This window comes from Lissotriton helveticus, chromosome 1_1 (assembly GCF_964261635.1).
Source record: "Lissotriton helveticus chromosome 1_1, aLisHel1.1, whole genome shotgun sequence".
Classification (NCBI taxonomy): Eukaryota; Metazoa; Chordata; class Amphibia; order Caudata; family Salamandridae; genus Lissotriton; species Lissotriton helveticus.
Genome location: NC_136057.1, coordinates 599176715 through 599201167, shown reverse-complemented (window position 1 = coordinate 599201167; position 24453 = coordinate 599176715). Strand labels below are relative to the sequence as shown.

The 24453-nt window shown below is 43.4% G+C and overlaps 1 protein-coding gene across 3 annotated transcripts in view; it reads left to right on the top strand.

Moving 5' to 3' along the window:
* Window positions 1–24453, top strand: part of DNAI7 (dynein axonemal intermediate chain 7) — a 931046-nt gene that overhangs the window by 151203 nt on the left and 755390 nt on the right. For all 3 annotated transcript variants that reach the window (XM_078674105.1, XM_078674106.1, XM_078674108.1), the window contains 2 exons: window positions 7912–8016; window positions 9238–9372. In XM_078674105.1, coding sequence (XP_078530231.1) covers window positions 7912–8016; window positions 9238–9372 — 240 coding nt within the window. The remainder of the gene's footprint in view (window positions 1–7911; window positions 8017–9237; window positions 9373–24453) is intronic.

The window sequence follows — 24453 nt, the reverse complement described above, 5'->3', positions numbered from 1 at the left end:
ACAACACTGGAGTCAAGCTATCCTGGCTGAAGACGGCTGATAGCCAGAAACCGGTCCTAGGATGCTTGATTCCGGTCCAGGAAAGACATGGCTTGGCAGTTCAGGCTGGACTGTTCCCATGAGGCACAGTGTCAAGGCTGATTTGCATATGGGCATGTCTGAACTGGGGTGGTGTGGAGTGCAAAAGAACGATGGATTTAGGCCCAGATCTCTGTACTGGGGTAAATGTATGACATTGTTCTGCATTCTGTCCATCAACTGTTGTTTTTGCATTTGTCACCCCGAGTGAGATGGGTATGCTCAGACGTGAGTCCCATGTTCTCCACACCATTTGAGTCAAGCTATCCTGGCTGAAGACGGCTGATAGCCAGAAACCGGTCCTAGGATGCTTGATTCCGGTCCAGGAAAGACATGGCTTGGCAGTTCGGGCTGGACTGTTCCCATGAGGCACAGGGTCAAGGCTGATTTGCATATGGCCATGTCTGAACTGGGGTGGTGTGGAGTGCAAAAAAACGATGGATTTAGACCTAGATCTCTGTACTGGGGTGAATGTATGACATTGTTCTGCATTCTGTCCATCAACTGTTGTTTTTGCATTTGCATTTAATTTCAGGCAGTTCTTATTCATCCAGCTGGAGAGGTTTGCCAGGCATGCCTTGAAGCTAGAAAAGGCGTCAGCGGAGTGTTCTTTGAAAGAGAACACCAGTTGAGTATCATCAGCATAGGAAACTGTTTCACCCCAATTTCTACAATGAGCACTGACAGAGGTGCCAAGCCCTGGGGAACTCCGTTTACTAATGGGTTTTGTGTATAATTAAAAGCGCGCAAGAACACCTGTTGTGCATGATCATCAAGATACAATTGGATACAGGCAAGAGCTGTTCCTTAAATACTGGCCTGATGGAGTCTATCCAGCAAGATTGAGTGTGAGTCTGTGTCGAATGCTGCCGATAGGTCTAAGAACACTAGCATAGCGGAGGCGCCACTATCGACAGACATCCTCACCGACTCGGCCACTTCAATGAATGCTGTTTCTGTACAATAGCCAGAACGAAAGCCCGATTGAATGTCATGTAGAAGGCCGTTTGTCTCAATGAAATCCACTAGCTGTCTCTGGGCTAGCTTCTCCAGCATCTTAGCCGTTGCCCGGAGAAGTGAGATTGGTCAAAAAGTACTCAGTACCGCTTGATCAGCATTAGGCTTCTTCAGTAGCAGCAGTAAGAAGTTCTGCTTCCAGGAGGCTGGAAAAATGCCCTCCTTCAGTGAAGAATTCCAAATCAAGTTCAGCACTGGGTTTAACATAGTGGCCCAGGATCTAAAGAACTGAGGGGGCATGGATCTCCAGGAGAGCCTGACTTGCATCTTTGCCGTTTGGCCAACGATTCCTCTGTTGCAATAGGGCAAAACCTGGTGAAGGAGCTCGAGGTGGTATTGGCACTAAGGTGCCTTTTTGTCCCTTCTTTCGCCCTTGCTGGGAATAAGGCGTATAGTTGTTAAATCTTTTCCTCAAAGAGGTCTGACTGGTTTGCACAGAGGGCAGGGAAACAGTGGATTAAACGCCCCGATACTGTCGGGTTGGAGAAATACTTGACAATCTTAAATATTCCTTTGGTTGAGTTTCCTGAACTCTCAATGCGGTGGATCAAGTAATCACTCCTCGCCCTCTGCATAGACTTGTGCAGCACTTTTAGAGCCTCCGTGTAGATGACCTTTGCAGCTGTGATGTAGTCTTTCTTCCAACAGCGCTCTAATCATTTACATCTACTCTTATCCATTTTTAATTCATCTGAGAACCAGGGACCGGGATGAACAGTTCTCACGGAGGTGCCAGATCTAAGTGATGCCACTGTATATAGAGTGGTTATGATGCACGAGTTGAAGCGTGGGCATCTATATCGGGGTCCTCCGACAACTGAGGCTTCGTAGCCTATAAGGTTAACCCCAGTGCCTCTATATTTACCCTTTTCCAGTGCCTCCTTAACTCTGTTTGCCTACTGCAAGGTGATGGCTTGGCCTTCACGTCAATAGAAAAAGGAACAGGGAAATGGTCCGTCCATACTAGTCGTAGGGGGACCTCCACAACCAGATTTTGAATATTAGAAAGCATTAGGGCCAAAGAATGTCCTCGAATGCGGGGGGGGGGGGATGTAACAAACTGAGTAAGATTGACACTAGAAAGCATTGAGATTAAATTTGTAGCCTGGGTACAATACAGGTCATCGACATGCAAGTTAAAATCTCCTAGGACAGTGAAGTTGGCGTAGTGCAGAGGCAGCTGGGCAATGGTGTTGAACAGCTCTGGTGTGAGAGCATGACAGTCTGGTTGCCTAAACAATAATAGCCCAGCAAATGAGCAGGCCGGCTGGATCTTAATACAGAGATTTAGGCCGCCAATGTTGCCTATGGTGTTCAATTTCGAGGTGGAAATCTCCCAGGAGTCATTTAAAATAATAGCCCCCCTCCCTCAACACCCCCCCACTTTGATTTGCGCAGATAATTCAGAAACGGGGGGGATAGCCAGGGTCAGGTGAGGTTTAGAATCCTCTTTAATCCAGGTTTCAGTTAGGAACATTACGTCCCAAGATTTATCCAGCAGAGCCACCCAAATATCACCAGCATGTTTAGGAAGGGATCTGCAGTTGATGTAAATGTAAATGTGCTGGACTTGTAAAGCGCACAGCTGCCCGTGAGCGTCCCGGCGCTTGCTTAGGGAACCCGTCCTGGTATTCCCCTGTGAGAAACCCCGGCAGGGTGTCCACAAGGTGAAAGCCAGGCATCCCGCCGCGAGGGGCCGTAGTAGAGATTAAGCAAGCTATTGCCCAGAGTCGCAGAGTGTGACCCCGTGAGTTGAGTAGGCACCAGAGCGAGAATTGTCGAGTCCGTGGAATTTTTTTAGCCCGAGACCCGCCGAGGCGGGGAATCGAACCCTGGTCCACGGTCGATCTCAGCTTCCGGGTCTGCCGCCTCTAACCACTGAGCCACGCTTCTCCTCAAACATGCGCTTACCCTTATGTCAATCTTACCGGACCACTCAATAGATGCTCCGCTTATTCCCTCGAAGTTAATAGAGGTGTGAAATTCAAAATTGCATTCTGGGCAGTGGTAATCTGTGAAACCCACCTCCCAGTTAGTTCACAGATTACCTGGGCATGGATTGTCCTTTAACGACATAAGTGCTTCTCTTGACCACGTTCTGGTCTTACCCCCTGCTAGTTGACCAGAGTGGCTGGTGCTGGCCGCGGTCCGGATGAGGACGGGGGCAGACAGGCTTGCCTTTGACGCATCTTTGGCGTGCCAGCTGCACGTCAACTGCGCGTGTCCACTGCGTGTGTCCGTTGCACGCATGTCCGCTGCGCAGGTTCCATTAAATAGGTGTTGGGGAGCCAGTCACAACAACTATACTTGGTGATGGAGGATGGTTGATCTACTCCATTGTTTAGGTCGGAGTTCTGACCTAAACAGTAGGTGAACAATGTACTGCTCCTACCATTTTGCTCTGCTTATTAATAACCTCACAAGCTGCAACGCCAAGGGCTCATAATAGAGTAATCTGGTATCTTCATCCTATGCTGTTTGTGAATATACTCATGGACTGGGCCAAGACATTTGCAGGGGCTGATGACTATAGCTTGACATAATTACTAGGTGGCAAATGCACTTGAGTCAATCAATGGTGCAATAAGATAAAATGGCAGAGCTTCAGAAATGTTAGCTAGTGTCTCACCTGAGTTGTCTTCTGTTAGTAACTAGTAAGCTCTGCTTAATATGTAATTACCAGGGAGTATAACATTAATATGAGGGTCACGAAGGAGGGCACAGGAGTTTGCTACATAAACTCAATCACTTCACTTTTTGTAAGCAATGAGTGTCTGCTGCGCCACACAATATCAGAGGGTAGTAAGGGTGGCTGTACATGACTATTTCAAAGTAGAGTGTGTGTAATTAAGCTTTATCTGTAGAGTAACCATTGAAAGTCGTTAAGGTAGATGAAATGTGGGCCTTGGTTTCCCAGGCAAATGATTATATAAGTGAAATGATTGGAACCTTAGGGCCTGACTTAGAGTTTGGCAAATGGGTACTCTGTCCACCGTATTGGACGTGCATTATATCCACTTGTAATAAGGCAGACAGGATATCCATCACGTTTTGACAGAGTACCAGACCACCAAACTCTACATTTGGCCATGAAAACTTAAAGAGAAATTGTTTTTTTCCCATAAAAGAGGAAGAGTAATTTGTTGTTGAATCCGCAGCACTGAGTCCTCGACTGCATGTGGTACCACAAGCACGACTCCTTTGATTCAGAATCCCTATGTCTGCCTTATCCCTCTCCCAGAGATCTCCTCTTGCTCACTGCTGTGTTATCCTGCTTCCTTCCTTGGCAGGCAACCTTATTGGATCGTCTTTGTTGCTCTTTGTAGGCCCCCGTTTTGTGCTCCCAACCTCCCTGTCCAGTCCAGTTACTTTACCTGCTCTGTCTCATAGCTTTTGCAGTGCAGGTGAATTCCCAGGGGCACCTTCAGACTATTGATTCCACACACACTCCACCAGTTTTCCTCTGGACTCCATCTCGAGGGTGAATCAGCGCATTGCTGTCTGCTCAGAGGGGGCCTCACTTCAACCTTTTGCATATCCTAAATTCCTTTACCCTCGGGAGACACCCAGGAGGTTCTCTAACTAGTGTATTGCTCAAGGGAGCTCCTACGCGCCCCATACCACCCTTGTTAGGTTCAATAGGTTGGAGACATGATGCCGTTTTTGTTCAGGTCTGTAACCACCATCTTCACAGTACAGATCATTTCCCAATACACGGCTTTTTGGTTCTAGCTTGACAGCTCAGCTGTCTGCAAGATGCAGTGTTACCAATTCTTTAAAATAAACTTATTGTGGGTGTTCACTTCACTCAGAGGAGTATTACTCTCTCACTGTTAGATACTGGTTATTTTGTGTATCATTCCATATTCTATGGAGTGCTTGCATTACATCTGAAAAATACACTCATTCATCACACATTCAGTGCATACAGAAAGCAATCCTTTTGTTTTTTGTTAAGGCAGTAGGTTTTTTAATGTTTTGTCGGACTCGAGAGCAAGACATTACCAACACTAACTTTACTACTGTTATCACTGCTGCCATCATTACTACTGTTATTACCACCATTAATACCACCGACTCATTACCACCTAAATCACTACTAACATTAGCATCACCACCCCAACCTTTACCACCACTTCACACCACCACCATTACCACCACCACAACATTTGTCGCACATATCTGAGTCTGCATATTTCACCTCTTGAAAGCTAGACCTATTGGCTTTGGCAAAACTGTCTAAAATAGAAGCCATGTTGTTGAATGAGGAAACTATAAAGTTAAATGGCTAACAAATAATATAAGCCAGTGTTAAATATATAAAAAACAATAATGTTTACATACAATATAGTAAAATTATTATTATAAAACGTACTAATAATAAATATGAACTATAATGACTTCTAAAAAGGCACTCGTGGTATTAAAATCTGACTTTAATGTATAAACTATAACATTTCACATATCCTATGAGAGGGCACTGGTAATATATGAATTGCCTCTGCTGGCGGGTATTTGTTTTCGCAGAAATGTATCGTTTTTAATATCAGCAGTACATGTAATAATGATGATAATAATAACAGCAGGTTATACATAACTCTTAATATTGGAGATTTTGTCCCCCAATTTAATGGTAGTCACTTTCTCAAACACAGAAGAATGAAAGGCAGTTTTGGACAGCTTTAACGTGTGACCTATTGCTCAAACATTCACACACATTCTTGTATTAGTAGCAAGCACTCATCTCACCTAGTCATCTTACCATTGTAGTTCTTGTTTTCCTGTGGTCATTGGATTAATATCTCTCAATCAACGGTGTACCATAATCACTGGGACTATCGTCTTTCACTGATATGTGTTGATATTTTCTGAATAATATCTCTCCTATTTTGTTTCGAAAGGCCATCTCCTTTCCTTTCATCCTCTGCATGCCTCTTCTCTCTGAGCACAACCTTCCCAAAGTCACGTGCATGTTTGCTTGAATCTGTTTCGTGTTGTAATTCTGAAAATTGCCCCAACTCCTATTAAACATCTCAGTCTCTCCTTCTTTGAAAGTCATACCTCTGCAGCCTAACAATACCCAATGTCCTCAAGCTCATAGAACCCCACCACCCATCTGTATGAACTCGTATATCTCCCCACTAATAATAATAAAATCTGGTTCGGGGAATGACATTATGGAATGGTTTACTTTAGCGCACAAGACTAACCCCAAAACTTAACAATAAGCAATAACACTGGACTACCCCCTACATTTTGAATCAAGGGCTGCCCAGTGTAAAGCACTCAACATCTCACCAGGGAGAATAAATACTATATAAATGCAATACAATATAATACAATATCAGACAATTGCCTCTACAGGCTCATTGAAAACTCATTGAAAACTCTAGATGTTCAAACAACTTTTCCTTAGTCAGTATTCCAAATGTATGCTTATCCTTCTGAGAACTGCAAGTAATTTTGTTAAAAAAATATAAACAATTTCCTTTTAGGTTGTATCTTGAGCAAGCAAACCTAAATAATTGCTGGCGGGTTACTACTTTTGCCAAATAGAATACCATCTCCTGACATATTTCTTATGACTCAAAAAAATCATTGCTTATGAGCTACTCAAGCTATCAAAATTCATCCTTTGTACCCACATATGCGTACTATACCCATTGGTCTACGTGAACAACAGATTGTATTACTGTTTGGACAGGGCAGATATTCCCCTGTGTGGTTCTGGTGTGCGTACTGCCCTGCCCTGCCCTTTGCTCTTCTTCCTGTGCAGGTTTTGTTTTTGTTTTTTCACCCATTGAATCCAACAATCATGTAAGATCACTGAGTTTTCTCCCTATTTACTGCACTGAACCCTAACCCTGGGTCCTGAGGTAGAAGGGCATCCAAAGTGCACCCCTTTAAGAGAGCGGTATGGTCTGCTTTGACTGTAAGTACTGGTGCCCTTGATCAGAAAGTTGTTTTAATATTTCCCTTCAATCCAAGGCGGAGCTGCACACCAATCCAGCAGAGAGATATATGTTCCCTCAGCATCACTTTGTCAATGGCTGACCTGCTTCACCAAGCTGGGGATAAGCTTGGATCTAAATTCAAAACGAAGAGCTGCTTTGTTTCCCAGTGCCAAGAGCACCATTGTCTGTGGAAGGAAGCCCTATGCAGCATTTTTCAGAGCCCAGAGGAAGCAAGAATACCATCATTTAATGCTACCACTTGATTAGTTGCAGAAACCAAATGCCATCACAAAAAGTATTGGAGCCTTTTCTACCTCCTCATGTCCCTACTCCCACTTTCCTATACCTTTCTCCTTAGGGTAAAGTTCTGTAGGAGCACTTTTAAATGTTTTGTTACCGACTTTTGCTTTGCTATTGTACTAATATTTGGAAACCAGTACAAAGAAAACAGTTTGTTATCCAAGAAGTCTTGCTTGTAAAGTGAAAAAACTTTACCTGTGCAGGGCGATCGAACTCGGTATTCATGCTTAGCTCTTTCCATTTGGGGGGAAATGTTGTAGGAGCTCAAATTAAAACTGAAACTCTATAACCATCGCTTTAGAGGACAGATCTTAGAAGGCAAAAAAAGTAAAGGAAATCTATATTTAGGTCCAGGGCACAGAGAGACGAATACATCTATCCATGCATCAGTGGAGGGTATGAAGTCCAACTGTTGTTGTACAATACCTGCCGGAAGCACTGGAACATGTACCACACCACTTGTAATCGTTCCAATGTCTGATCACGGTATTCAGTCATTGTGTCTCCAGACTAAGTTTACCATATTGCGAGTAATCATCGTGGGGTTATTTGTTCTTAACAGGAACTAGAGCACAGAGAAGAAGAATTGGCAGAACTGCGGCTGCTTTCGGAGGAGAAATTTTCTGCGGCAGAGAAATGGAAATGTGGAATAAGAGCAAATGCTAAAGTACGTTAGTTTATTTGTAAAAGTATTATCATTTAATTCTATACAAAATGTTTGGTTTCTGAGCTCTACAATACTGTATTTTCAGTTTAATTTAGTTTTAAAATCAATATTAATTCATAAGAACATTTTCATATGAGTCTGTATTGTAATACAAGTGGATAAATCTCAAATTATCTTAACATCAGCTTAAATCAATTGTAATTCAGTGCTTGGAAGACGGTCCTTATTTACACTCTTCTATTTGCCACCGCCCTCTTTACACAATATGAGTAGTCCCTGAACTCCTTTATTTCTCCCAGCATTTCATCTTTTTGCTTGCAGGCAACAACCCCTACCTCTGCACCCCATTACTCAGTGCTTTTCGACACGTAAATCGTTATTGAACACCTCTGTTAATGATCTGTGCCATTCCTGCATGCTGTAATGCTGCCTATATCTTCCCCTCTGGAAAATGTGTTCCTCACTTTCTTCAGGCGCTCTGTCCATCCGCTCTACGCCCCAGTACCAGGTTTCTCACTCAAAACCAAATTACCAAAAATGGTATTGCCATTTCGTTTTAAATGATTTTTGAATGCTTTTGTATTAGGTCTTTTTATTTCAGTTGCTTTGAAGGGCGGCCTCAGTCCCGTGGTTAATTTGAGCCGGTAGTTTCTGGTGCTCGGCACAGGCACTTCATTGTCAACACCGAGATTTATGACAGTCTGCCACATGATGGCGGTGTTTATCTAATTTAGAGAGGACAAAAACAGTTGTTTATTTGTTCAATACACAGTAAAAATGACTAATACCTGCTGCCCAAGCCAGTCTTATAGGATTGGTGGCATGGAATAGTCTTAATTGTTACACGTGCAGGAGAGTGATGGTTAGTAGTTGTGTTGGTAATGTAATTGGCAGCCCTGGCAGAGGCAATAGATGTCGCAAGCTGCAGTTGCCTCTTGACCAGGGCTCTGGCACTTCTTTTTTGTACAAGTTAAACACTGCTCAGTATCAGAAGTCTGATGCATGGGATCAAGTTTGTACAAAACTCTATAATCTATTAGAATGTCTCTGCTACGTGGTCCCTGCATGCTCTCCCTCACTTTCCTATATGTAATCTAAAACACTAATGAAAAAATAAGCATGCATGGTCACTCTCAGCACTGTTATTTTATTTTTAATGGCATATTGTGTTTTGATCATTTATGAATTACAATACATGGATCTGCTTTTTTTTTTATATAGTGGGATCGCTTCATGCAGTGTGATGGATGCCCTGACCCTACCATACCGCAAGAAATCAACACATTTATTACCTTGTGGAAGGACGAAGAAACGGAATATAACTCCACTCACTTGAAAATTTGTCTTGCGGTAAAGGTAAGTTTGGAATGAATACCTTTCCACTATCACGATTTTAATTAAGAAGATATTTGCTTCGTGTTTCTAGTCCGAGTGGAACCGTTGGGTTATTAGCGTAGATGCTAAAGTATAAGAATGAGTGAGTAGTTGTCCGAAGTTTAATTTATTGTACATGTAAAAAAGTATCAGTAAAGGGAGAATAATATTTGGGCCATCTTCTTGCTTGTGAAGTGAATACTCATAAATGTAATTGAGCTCGTACAGGGATTGATGCACAAAGCGAGTTTGTGGTCCCAAAGCCTGCAATTCTCAAAGTCATAGGATTGATGGTTCACAATTAGTGACCACTTATTGCGAATGGAAATTTTAAGGCCCAAATATATTCGTTAATTTAGCATTGTAGGAAAAGTTTGTCAGCAAGAATAAGTGCAGACACTGATCTCTTCCACCCCTCCAGTACAGCACTATCACGTCGTCAGCCCGGCTGTATTTTATCTAGACAACTTTTCTTTTATTGGGACTCCCCATGGATGCTCATGCTTTAAACTTCCCAAATGGGTGTTTGCCAGGGACGTGCATATTCGCGGCCTTTGCACGTTCCTTTATGTTGTATAGTTTGATAAAGGCCTCAAGGGGATCATGTGAATGCTCGTGTTGAATTTCTTCTGTTTTACTTCTCAAATTGTAAAAACTAACCTGTAATGAAATGTATCTTCCATTCAAAATTTGAGCAGGAAATCTAAACAGTTTTTTAATGCCAGTTCACTACTAATATCTGAAGCCTGTAAAGATGTTTCAACCTGCCTGAAATCTGGACATGTAAATAAAACCTCTGTAGCATGTGAAGTGGTACTGATGTTTGAGCATGTGGAATATATCTAGATCAGAGAATGTGTACTCTTTGTAACTTTTAATTTTTCATCAAGGAATTATGTCCGACATCCATGAATAGAATATCTCTCTATCACAGGCAGGTTGCCCACAACACTTTCTGTAGTACATTTTTAATTGAACAACACCTTTTTATCTTCTTTCGTATGTATAATTGTAAAATACACTAAATAAGCCAAATCACTTGTAAAATATATGTGCCTGAAATGCTACTGTTTTAAAATGTTTTAAAACTGAGAATACAAAAAAGAATATCTATTCCTGCCACATTCTATAAACCGAGTTTAAAACTGACACTGGTTCCTTTAAATTCCGAAGTGCCCTGCCCCATCCTCCCGGCAAGTGTCCGTTAGTTAGGCTGTAAATTTCCCCATAGGCACTGAATAGTATCCCAGACCACAGCAGCATTCTTCTAAGACAATTTTTTAATGAAAACATAATTTTTGGGGTGTTTTTTAATGTTTCTTAAATGTATTTTGATGTGTGCTTGGTAGAGAAAACTGTTTGTAAGGGTTACGTCTTCAAAGGATGGGCATCTTCAAAGGATGGGCATGCTGTGTGTGTCTTCTTCCTTCTGGACATTCATTCCATAAAGAGTTGTAAGATTTGTATCAAAGACAAAGATCCAAGGAGGAAGTGCACTAATGCCATATGGGGCAGTAGTACAAGTGTCTTTTGGTGCCCAACTACAGCAGGCAAAGGGATAAAAAAGCATCCCCCTAATTCCCCATGGCTAAGGCCAGGTCTGACCCACTCTCGGAGCCCTCAGACCTTCCCTCACTCTATGGGAATTACAGTCAGCTGCAAGACATTCATCTCAAGAAGCTTAATGTTGAGACATTTGATGTTGAGTTTATCAGAGGCTACCTACTCAACATCAAGGTATTCTTTACTGACAAAGTCTTACTCATCTTTTTTAAAACCTCAGTCTTTCCACACTCATGGCATGGAGCAATCCTAATCAGACGTCTAGTGTCCAATACACTGGAAATGGTCATGGCGTACATCATCACTGGCTGAGAACGTTTTGTCTATAAACAACAAGTGTGCCATTCCTATGTTGTTACAAAAAAGGGGAAGAATTTCCTATCGTAAAGACAGGTTAGAGCAGTTGCGGTCCGTGGAGGGAGTTCTGTGGGGCACACAGGCGGGGCGGGGGAGGGGAGGGCAGGGCGGGGGGTGGTAAACACTGGAATATGGATGATTGCAGGTAAGTAAACAATTACATTTCAAAACCGAATTTCGTTGCGCGCCCTGCATCGCAAAATGCCATGCAGTGTGCGCTATAACATTCATTTTATTAATTTAATTGTTTACTTACCTGCAATCATCCATATTCCGCCCCTCCCCCGCCCCGCCTGTCTGCCCCACGGAACTCCCTCCACAGACCGCGACTGGGTTAGAGGAATCTGATGAATCAGAAGCAAGAGCCCTCACCCACCTATTTGGGTGGCATGCTTCATCATCTAGCAGTTCCACATTGGGTCAGTGCTGCAATGCCCAATGACCCCTTCATTGCCGGAGTTCTTTTTAAGATATTACCAGCCATGGTGAGTCATAAGTGAGAGTGCTAAGAGTGTAGATTGGAAAATGTGTGAAGATAAAAATGTCTAAGAGTTACCTAATAAGCGTTTATGTCGGTTCTATTTCTTGCCACGACTAAAACAATGTGGGACGGTGTAGGAGATAGTGGTCCTTCATAGCTCACAAAATGTGGTTAAAAACAAAGCGTTAACCTGTTTTTTGCCATTGCAAAGTCATAAATGAACTAGGCAATGCTTCAGGACAGCTATGAACCTATTCTACATATGATTGGGTCGATAATTGAGTTTGCATAGGTGCTCAATCATAAAATAACCCAACCCCAGTGGTGAGATTTGTACCAAGTATAGATTCGATGTAAGCATTCTAACCTGAAAAGTAAAATATATATGCGGATATGAAGTATCGTCACCTATGTAGATGAATCAATCATTGCACCCTTCAACGATATGATGCAGGTAAATGATTCATGTATATATTTAGGATGAAATGTCAGCAAATATACAGCAAATAGTGTGTTGCCATTAGTGATCATGCAAGTAGCAATGCAAAACTTCTGATTGGTAGAACACTCGTGTCATAAGTGTTCCACACAAACCCACAAGGGTTCGTCCCACTACAGCTACAGAAGATCTGCAGCATCCAAAGCTGTTGGCTACCCTGGAAGTAGCACACCTCCAGTGGTTATACCTCTTCTTCCTCCACCTGTCCCAGCTAGAACTCCACTTTCAAAATGGAAGAAAGATAGGTTGAAGAATAGGCATAGGGGCATCTCAGAAAGGAGCAAAGGAAACAACATCAAACATAGTGTAAGTGATTGTAAATCTCACCAAATTTATGTAAAGTTCTCAAGGGAAACTCCTAAGGAACATTATTCTTAGGAAAGGTGGCCAAGCAAGGTCCAGAAAATATCATCCGTCATCCTCCTTGGTAAATGCCTCCTTCAATTACTTAGGATACGACCAATGGGGATACTAACTTGAGTACTAACATACTCTGCAAGAACACCGAAAAACCACCTTATGAAGTTTCTTCATTGTATGCTGTAGTTAGCTTCCATGAAGTAATCACTCAAGGGATAATGAAGCTCCGCATCAAAGCTGTTCCTTCAGTGAATAAAACCTTCATATTTTTGAGACCTTACTTAATATATCTCATACTAGGCTGTTTGCGTTTCTGTTCCAGGTGATCAGAGCCTGCTGTTCCTACCTTCCTAATTCCTTTTCCCTTACACCCTTAGGGGCAATACTAGAGGAGAAAAATAAGGCTCCTGATTCGAACCTGTTCTTCATCCATAGATTCCAGCAGGCACGAAAGTTACTAAATATCAGACACTTTATAAGAACTGATAAGAGCAGCTAGTTCAGCTGCTCTTTGTTGGTGGATACAATTGATCCCTGTGGGACTCCATGGAAAAATCTATGAAACTTCAGTCAAGAGAGAACAAAGAAGAGTAAGGATGTTCGAAAAGAAGGTATGGTCTGATGTCTCTCTAAGTACTCTGAAAGATTTCACAGACATGGCATCCTAATGACATTAACCTGGCTTTTCTTTAAAAGGATCCACCTGGCTCTGGCTTACATAGTGAACCTTTCAGGCAAAACAGAAAACCATGGATATGCCTTTCTTTAGTTCTATTCTTTTAATATGCATGCAGATGATGAAATCAAGTGCATGAAGAAAGACCACAACCACCAGTTGGTGGGTCTGTTGGAATGACAGTAGTTCCCTACAATCCTACCTAATCGCTATTATAGGAGTCAACAATGTCCAATGCCCCTTACTAGAAAAGCAATGCAACCGACAGCAAAAATAAAGAATATTTTTTAACAGGCATTAGCCTCTTGAGGATTTGGTCCTCTGGCCTCTGGGCTGCTGGAAAATCTACCCTCCAGATCAGTGACTCCCTGCTCTGCCACCTCTGGTCTGCACTACTCAGACAAGAAATTTTTTCAACCATGTCCCTTCATTGCAAATGATAAAAGACATTTGGGTGGTTGAGGTTTATTAGAATAGGTATGACATTAGATTTCTTTCAACTACTCACATAATACAACGCAAAACACATTTTATGCTATTTTTTGTTATGTATAGTTGTAAAGTGCACTATCACCTGTGAGCAGGTGGGTGTGCATAGGCCTGCATATGGCACAATGGATAATTGAGCAGCCAGGTCTTAAGCTTCTTGCACAATTCAGGAATAGAGGTGGAGGCTCTGACGTGGAGTTGGATGTTGTTCAATGCTTTAGGAGCGATGTAAGAGAATACCAGTCTTAATGATCTGCTTTTGTGTATGTATGGGATGTGTGCAAGTAGGATACCTGAACTGAGCTTGTTTGTTTATCGAGAGCCAGTTTTGTTTCCTAAGGAGTGGTGTGATGTGAGTTCTGTGTGGGTGGTTGAGGATGAGTCTGTCTGCTGTGTTCTTGTTTGTAGTTTTCTAGGAAGCTGCTTGGAGATCCTGGTGTAGAGGGTGTTCCCATAGTCCAACTTGCTGGAGACTTGGCCGAGAGTCACAGTTCTTCTAATGTTGCTTGGGAGCCATTTGAAGAACTTTCTCAGCATCTTTAAAGTCTGAAAGGAGGATGCATTGACTGCGTTGACCTATGTCCATTATTCTGAGGTTCCTGGCATTTGTTCTGGGTGTGGGTCCGAGTTTGGCCGGCCACCTGCTGGAGTCTCATTGTGAGCTGTTCTTAAACTTCTGTCTTCTCTGTGTTGGGCTTGAGACAGTTGGCTTTCATTCAGGCAGTGAACTTGTTTCTTGTGTTGGGGGTCTTGTCTGAGAGGGAGAGTATGAATTGCATGTCATCTGTGTAGTCAGGATGCTGATGTAGTCTGCATGGAGAATGTTGTCCAAAAGGGATCATGTATGCATTGAAAATGGGGGGGCTGAGCGATGAGTCTTGCTGAAAAATACAAAGGTTGTATGATGTCATCAGAGTTGTCATCAGTGATCTGATTAATGTTGTCACTGAATGTAATATGGGAGGTTATAGCTCAGTAAACTATAACTGGTAAAATTCAGTGGTTTTTCTGGTTTAAAACTCAACTACAACGTCACTTTAGCTTTACCTTTTCCAGTTAAAAAAATAAAATAACATATCTATCTATCTATCTATCTATCTATCTATCTATCTATCTATCTATCTATCTATCTACATATATATAGATATACATATATATATACAGATACATATGTATCTCAGCAAGGGATCTGAACACGGAGAAGGAAGCAGGCTAGCACCCCACACAGGGGGTTGCTCGCCTTCACTGAATGACAGCAGTAAAGCGGAACGCGGGGCTGCAGCAAATCCTATTTCTACCCACCTGGGATAAAAATTGTTTTAAAAGGACATGATGACCGCACCCACTTAGGGAGGTAACAAACGGCACTACAACACCCAGAGGGCCGCGGTGGTGGCCACGCCCACATGGACAGGTGTTCAACAAATATCGCGAGTGCCACGATAACGCTGTCGTCAATGCACACAAACTGTGCCTCTGAAGAAAGGAAGATTTTTCCTGAAACGCGTCAGGCTAACGAGAAAGAATATACTTGAAAGGGACTGCTGTGAGGCCCTGTGTGTGCATGCTGCCTTCCATATAAAAGTGAGAACTAACAGTCTTCCTGTGGCTTTGTACAAATGGGTATCCTGCAACTGATTTGATGTTTTTCGGCTGACCTTGGTCGAGTACGGAAGCCCACTGCTGAAAGTGGATCTCCTCAAATCTCAGCAAGGGATCTGAACACGGAGAAGGAAGCAGGCTAACACCCCACGCAGGGGGTTTCTCGCCTTCACTGAATGACAGCAGTAAAGCGGAACGCAGGGCTGCAGCGAATCCTATTTCTACCCACCTGGGATAAAAATTGTTTTAAAAGGACATGATGACCGCACCCACTTGGGGAGGTAACAAACGGCTCTACAACACCCAGAGGGCCGCGGTGGTGGCCACGCCCACATGGACAGGTGTTCAACAAATATCGCGAGTGCCACGATAACGCTGTCGTCAATGCCCACAAACTGTGCCTCTGAAGAAAGGAAGCTTTTTCCTGAAACGCGTCAGGCTAACGAGAAAGAAGATACTTGAAAGGGACTGCTGTGAGGCCCCGCGTGTGCTGGCTGCCTTCCAAATAAAAGTGAGAACTAACAGTCTTCCTGTGGCTTTGTACAAATGGGTATCCTGCAACTGATTCGATATACATATATATATATATATATATATATATTCCGATTTGCCTCATTAACGTCAGGTACACGCCAAAGATTTCCAGGACACGGACCAGTTTGGTGCTCAACCTTTTATTCAAAGCAGAGTATGCCGCATGACGTTTCGGCTCCTTGGAGCCTTGCTCACATGACAACGTCCCTCATACAATTGCTCAATTTTAAAGTGCTAGTGACTGATTGGATCAACATCATGTGACGTGAAATTCGAATGGACATGGAAAAAATACTCACATTCGAATACATTTCATGGTTATGTAAGGTACAGTACATTTTTCAATAGCAGCTTTTCAAATTGTAATAAAATATTGGTATAATACCAAACCCATTCAATGTTAAAATAGGGCAAATATATAAAACCATCTGAGAAGATTATTTCCTGCAATCATTGTCAGATTTGTTCGCATGGTAAAGATGATCTTGTTCTGTGCAAACAATCGCAAAATGTGCAAAATACGCAATTTCTAACCACAAAGTCCTACTGTGGTAAACTGGAGTAAAACTCCATTTCATAATGTGCAAAGTCGCAAATCGTGCAAATTCGCCTTAATGAAATTTAAATGAATGTGCAAAATACGCTAATAGTAAACATGCACTCATTTTTGGTTCGTATACATTACCAGCCGTCTAGGTTTACTCAAAATATTAAGATAATTACCTAGACAGACAGTGCGAGATCTGTGCATTGCAGATGTCAAGCTAACAGATGTTTACTGGTTGCTGTTGAATTCATTCATTCAGTTTCTCCCACAAACTAAATGAGTGTACTGTAGCTGATATAAGTACCTTATCTCGTGCTGGTCAATAACCATTCCATATGTCCAATTTGTCAATCATAAAATATAAAGGTGAAATATAGACATGTGCTTATCCAAGTGAAATTTAAAATCAATAATGTAATCATATAGATCAGATTGAAATCAATAATAGTTGCAGCTGCACGTAAAAAAATGACATCCTTAAATATGTTCTATAATTATCCAATCGATCATAGACAATTTGTGTATCTGCTTCATTGTCTATAACAGAATATGTACATATACATAGTGCAAGTCAAAGTGGTTGATGATCAGAATACTTAATCATGGTCAAATACCTGGTAATCCCCAGCCGGGGATACCAGTATGTCACAACAGATAGGCCCAGAAATGACCAAATGACACCAGGTAAAACAGACTGGTAATTAACTAAGTTGGATAAAAGACAAAACTTGGATGTGGGGGTCAAATAATGGATTTCTAGTGTTAACGAAGGTGTCTCAATCATTATGGGAGACAGGTGTACATGTTTTCCGTTACATTGAAGCACCCTGGTGTCTTAGTGTCCAGCTGTAATATATATCGGGTTTCAAATCTCCGGAGTTTGGCCTCCCTATCACCTCCTCGTCGACTTGCCTTGACTGAATCGATAACAAAGTACTTTAAGCTGGTGTTATCGCTTTGATGATGGTCACGAAAATGCAGTGCCACCGGGTACATATTGTCTTGGTTTGTTATCGCTCGGAGGTGTTGCAGTATACGCTTATGTACAGCAAGTTTAGTGCTGCCAACATAACTTAACGGACAGGGGCACTGTAAAACATAAATGGCAAACTCAGTTTTGCACGTGAGGACCTGTGTAATTGGGTCATCAATTTGACTAAACCCGTCCCTGTAAGACTTGTTATTTACCCCATGAGTGCACAACTTGCAGGTTTTACACCTGAAAAAGCCGCTGTTGTTATGTAACCAAGTTGTTCTCTCTAGGGTCTCAGGGCAGGTGCCGACCACCTGATCTCTTAGAGATGGCGCTTTACTGAAGGTGAGGGTAGCTCTATTAGGTAGGGTAGATCCAATCACCGGATCATTAACAACAATCGGCAATTTTTATTGATACAAAAAAATACTCTTGTGGAACAGCAAGTATGAGAAGACATCTTCAGAAAAAAACATCTGGAAAACTTTGCAAGAGAGGAAATGAGGAGACTAAGAGATAATGCTCCTGCACCACCGGCTGTAGCCAGTACATCTGGGACAACAGCTTGTACTTCAACTTCTCCACCTGATATTCGTCCCCAATTTGGAAGACTCTGGATGCATTGTGTGCAATGATACAGACTAATTTCATATGGAGAGCAGCCAGTCGACCTAGTTTGCCGTGCTGTAGACAACCACTGTTGCTAGTTTCTTTTTCTTTCTCCTCCAATTGTTTACTTTTGTTTGTCCTGTTGACATTTTTTCCCTTTTAAAAAAAAAAAAAAAAAACTTGTTAAAAAAAAATATATAAAACAACAAAAAGAAAAAAAAAGTTATTTTCAGAACTGACTACTCTGGTTAAAGAAAAAGCTAAACTTGTATGCTAGTGTGTGAAAGTTTAGATGAATGTATGTGTAGTGTATAATTGACTGAAATAATGCATTTGTGATGTGTGGTGAATGCATAAGTGCAGAACTATAAGGAAGTGCTGCAGCATGACACTGTAAAGTATTTACCTACAGCGTGCCGAGGTACTTCCAAAGCACAGGGATTTAACATATGTACATAAAGATGTTGCAAGTCTATGCTTCCCTCTGCACAACTGCTTAAACAGCAGCCATGTAGTGGCGCAGGCACCCTTGCATCATGGTGCAAGGATGTCTGTGTCATGCGGAGATTTTATTTGTGCAGGAAGGGACACCTTTCTGCACAACAACAATCAGTTAAGGCATTTTTTCTCCTTCAATATATGCTGTGCATTGTAGCATATATTGAAAGAGAAAAAATGAGAAGTGAAAACAATTCTCCTTGTTGTGCTTTGCTACACCAATTGGAGGATGGTGCAGCATTCACAAACATGACTAGATTTATAATTTTTGATAAAACTGGACATATGTCTTGATCTATAACTGTTCTGTGCAAACACGCACTGCAAAACCTATAGAACGCCTTTTCAAAGCAAAGTGGTGTGTATGATGAGATTATATTTACTTGGAAAACATAAGGTATACAGAATGCCTTTTCCTCACCTTGTAAATAAGAAAGAGAGTTAATGGCTAGGCCAAATCTTATTATAGGAGTACATTTCTGTACTGCTAACAGAGAACAAGATACATTTATAAGTACTTATGTTTTAGAAAACTTATAGCACATATTTATATATGACTGAAGAGAAGGGATTGGGCATACTGTGACATGTGCAAACACAGTTAGTGATGTACTTTAGGTTAAATAGTTTTATTTCCTATAATTCTAAAATTACCAGGACCTACAAGACCACCATATGACTCTATTGTGTACTATACCATGTATCTTGCAGACAGGTGCTCTGAAGCTGTCTCCTATTTGATACCTATCTGCAATGGAATTCTCTGTCACAAATCTAGTGCATCCATCTTCCTTTTTTTCAACTGTGTGGCAACACAGTTGTAGGAAGGTGGATACCTGACTATGGTTACCCCAGCTTTTTTGCCTTGTGTTTAGCTGGTTTTCGACTTAGTTGGCCTGGGATCCTGCTATTCAGGGCACCAGGCTATCTGCTCTCCCTTTAAATGGACTCCATGTACTATAGGTACATAACCAATTTGGTTCTGGACACCTTGTCAGCCCCTATCCAGTGCACAATAGGTGCCAAGGGCATAGGTGCAGCCAAGGCCCACCAGGGGCTGCAGCATATCTTTTGCCACCCCTGGCTGGTCCTTAAATCGACACAACTGGCTGTTCACACAGCTGGGGCAATGTGGTGTACTCACCCCTTGCTTAGATGTAGTATACCTATGTCTAAACCTATATCTGGACACACCTATACCTATCAGTCACTCCTATGGCAGGCCTTTACAGTCCTGGAGGCAGAGTGCTTGGTTTGATGTGAGATGGTGCTCTAGCATGAGCTGAGCCTGACTGCAGTGTTGGGACCAATTCCTTAATGCTGTTCCAGTGATACTTCCATAACATATACTCTTAAGTGCATTATAATCCTTACAGTTATTGCAACTCTGGTTTGGCTTGATCAAAACACGTCGTGTTTGGTGTCATACACATTGGAATACTATCCCCTCACCAGTCCTGGTGATGAGGATAGCATTCCCCCCTTCTAGAGGGAGAAGGCATGTTACTTTACTAAAACGCGGTTAATCCTAACCAGAGCCCCAGCATCACAAAATGGACGCTGCTGCCACAGACACATGTCTGGCCTCCTGCTGCTGACCGAAACTTGGCAGAGGACGCCTGGACAAAGGGTTTCCTGTCACAGGGAGGTGTCGCACCACCCCCAGACAGGAGATAGTGGATTGTAGCAGGGAGGGTTGAAAGAAACTAGACACTGCCTGGGGCGCACACGGTGTCCTGGGCAGATTCCAGTCAAACCGGTCCTGGGGCCATCCAGCCCCAGTCCTGGCGCTAAACTGGGCAAAGAGAGAGGGGTGTAACCACCCCCTTCCCAGGTCCCACCCATAGGAGGGACCTAGCAGGTAATCCAGCCCCCAGATTTGGAATATAGGTGGGAGCAGTGCCAATGCACATCAGATTATCCTGACTGAAATTAATGAAACGAAACTCTGGACCCTTCGACATCCCACTCCTCGTGGAAGACTGAAGAATCTCTCTTGTGGTCAAGGAGTGACCACCCTGTGCAAACAGGCACCATCCAGCACCTCGACGTTTGCTTTGTTGCAGTTCCCGCTGGAACTCAAGCGACAGAGATCGACAAGACCCAGTGTGCCTGCCTTTTAACAGCCCGATCCACAGTCCCTGCAGAGCTGAGACCCGTGGAGGCGACCTGAAGCGTGGGAGCGGCCATCTTGGAAGCACTACGAAGCGCTGACCGTGCAGCATCCGAGGCTCCCTCGAAGCTGTGCATTGGAGTCTGAGAAGCTCCAGCCCCGAGCAGCTTGTGCACCGAAGCTCACCCCTCCACACTCGACGAGTGCTGCGTGGGGCCCTTTTGCATTTTTCTGCTCGACGCGTTGGTCCGGTCGCTTGCCTGTTGGCTAGTGGCCCCAGTACCGATGAAACCTTGAATTTGCTCAACTAGTCTGGTTGCTCCAGACTGGCCCTCGCTCCCCTGAAAAGGAGCACCCGCTCAGACCTTGCTGGTCCGAGTATTAAGCCATCTTCGAATCCTGCGTGGGTTGCATTTGCCAAGGCCTGTTGACTCCGATTTTGAAGCCGACACCGCCAACAGTGAGAGCCGCCGTGGGACAGCTCGTGATTCACTCCAGGACATCCTCGGTGCCCCAGAGACCACGTGGCAGCGGAGAGAAGCTACACGACATCGACCTGATTGCGCCCGACATTGCCTGGTTCCTTCCTGGTTCCTTCCTGGTCACTGGATAGTGACCCAGACTCTGTCCCCTCTGCTTTCAGGTACTCTACAACTTCGATCCACCCTTGGATCGCACCGGACACTTCTCTTCTGGACGCCTGCAGCATCTTCATCTCCAGGCACCCTAGATCTGCGTGACGAAACCCGACACATCTTTGCACCTGTGCACCCGCTTCCTGTGGGTGAGGTAACTCTTGAACACCTGTAGTGGTTTACACCTCCAGTGTCTAAGTCTAAAGTTTTGTCCTTCTAGTCCAGTCGGAAGACTCTTAAAACTGTAACTCGATAACTTTTATGCACCATTGACTTTGCATTGGTGCATGCCTGTGCTTTCTGCACTGCACCCGAATCCCGCGGGCTACTCCCGTCCTAACTGCTGTTAGTCCAGTGTAGTCCCAGCGATTCCCAAGGCCCTAGGCCTTACCCCTGATCGATTAGTGATTGTTATACCACTTTTTTGATATATGGTTTCAGTGGCCACCGGCCTCATCCATAACTGTGCAACTTGTGTATGTTTAACTGTGCTTTTATTTAAACGCTTGTGCTTCATTGCTCATAAAGAGTAGTGAGGATTATTCTAAGAATAAATACATATATTTTGATAATATATAACTTGTGTGGTGTCCTTTCATTTGATATTACAGGATTGCATATGGTAAAACAGCTGGCTTCACATGTCCTCTTGAGTTAAGCCTTTAAGGCTGCTTAGTCCATGCTACCCCTAGGATAGCTTGTCTATAAGGTTGACTTACAACCACCACCATAAGGGATTGTTTGGACTGATATAAGGTGCCCCCAGAACTGGAGACATCATACATCAGGCCAACTTCTCACATTGGTGAGCAGCGGTACGGATTTGAGCTTTGCTGTTGTTTTACCTTTGCAATCTTATATCAAATTGAAAGATCACATTAAGTACCATAGGTACATATAAATAAAAGCTTAGCATATTTAAGTTCTACTGAACTTAGTAGTTGTAGGTAGAAGGGATTAGCACACCCTGACTACAACTCACTAGCAAGGTACAGTAGGAAAACACTTAGTGTAGGTAGGTGCATCACTTACACCACACTAGAGTCATGTCTGGCACAGGTGAAGCTACAGGCTCCCTACCTGTGACAGTTGACCCTCCACAGGCAACCTCCAACTATGACAAATTCAGCCACAGAGACTTGAGTGCCTTGTGCACTGCAAGGAAGCTGAGAAAGGGTCACAACCCTACCATTCCTATCATGATAGCCATCCTAGAAAAGGATGATCTTGAGAGAAATAGAATAGTTCCCTCAGTGTCAGGAGATGGAGTGAATCCCCCAGATAATGAGAACACCTCCCCAGAAGTAGACAATGAGGAGGCAGACCCTGAATCAGAAGGTGGAGAGTCAGATCATGGTCAGAGGGATAGCCAGGTACCAGTTGCAAGGCTTAGCCAAGCTAACTTGGTCCTACATGGGAATGGAGAAGGGAATCACTTCCCCAGACCCAATAGCAGGATTCTCCCAGGCATTAGGAGAGAGAGAACCCCTTCAAGGGATTCTCACATTTCTAGTGCCTCAAGAGAATCTCAGAGAGGAATGACTTCCCCTCAAAGAAGAGAGCATAAGGCCAGGATGAGAGCTGTTAATCTCCAAATAGAAAGAGAAGAATTAGCCCTGGCCCAAGCTAGACTAGCTTTTGCAAGAGAGCAGAAGTTGAGTGGGGAGACTCCCACTGGTGGCAGCAATATCCCAAAGGATAAAGACAGGCCCTATGATCATAGAAACCTGAGTAAGATTGTGCCCCCCTACAGAGATGGGGATGATATCCACAAGTGGATAACTGCTCTTGAGAGAACCTGCATGGTACAGCAGGTACCTGAAGATCAGTGGGCAGCAATATTGTGGCTCTCCTTTTCTGAGAAAGGGAGAGATAAGCTCCTCACAGTTAGATCTGAGGATGCTAAAAACTATACAGTCCTGAAGAGTGCTCTTATTGATGGGTTTGGCTTAACCACTGAGCAATACAGGTTGTTGTTCAGAGATACCCAAAAAGCTCAGTCTCAGGACTGGACTGATTTTGTAGATTGTGCTACTAAGGCTCTGGAAGGTTGGCTACATGGCAGCAAAGTACGTGACTATACATGATTGTATAATTTGATTATGAGGGAGCAGATCCTAAGTAATTGTCAGAACCAGCTTTTACACCAGCACCTGGTGGACTCAGATCTGACCTCTCCACAAGAATTGGGTAAGAGGGCAGACAAATGGGTCAGAACCAGGATTACGCCTAAGAATCAGGGTAATGACCAAAAGAAGGATACTTCCAAGGCTCAAGAGAAGGGTGGGATAAATCTAAAGACAAATCTCCCACAGGGCCCCAAAACTCCAAGGGTGGGGGTGGGTCCCAAAACACTTCCTCTGACCAGAAGAAACCGTATTGCCATGTCTGTAAACAGCCTGGCCACTGGAAAACTGATAGCAGTTGTCCCAGGAATAACAATAAGGAAAACATACCTCCAAGTAAAGCTCCAACACCTCCTGTTACTGTCAGCAGTAATCCCCCAGGTGGCGTGAGCACCCCCAAGAATTTGGGTGGGTTTACTTTTGGAGCTCAGGTGGATTCTGGCCTAACCAGGTCCCCTAATCCAGATACTCTTGTCTATGAAACTGGCATGGGGTTTGCCAACTTCACTGATTGCCCAAACACTTTGAGCAAGTATAGACAGGAGCCCATCATCAATGGTCAAAAAGTTGAGGCCTACAGAGACACAGGGGCTAGTATCGCTATGGTGACTGAGAACCTAGTTCCCTCAAGGCAACTTTTACCTGGTGCCACATATCAGGTGACTAACCTTGATGGAGTGCAGAGAAATCATCCCATGGCAGTAGTAAATCTCAGCTGGGGAGGTGTCGCTGGCCCAAAGAGAGTGGCAGTGTCAGCAACTTGCCTGTAGATTGTCTACTTGGGAATGATTTGGGAATCTCAGCCTGGGCTGAGGTTGAACAAGAAACCCATTCTAAAATGGTAAATGTCCATGGAAAGGTTAGCGGGGCTGTGATGGCTACAGCCCCAATCCAAGATGTCCTTCCTGAAAAGGTTGGTAGGGCTGTGTAAGACTCAGCCCCATCTTCAGAAAAATCCCTTCCTGAACAGGTTAGCAGAGCTGTTATGGTAACAGCCCATA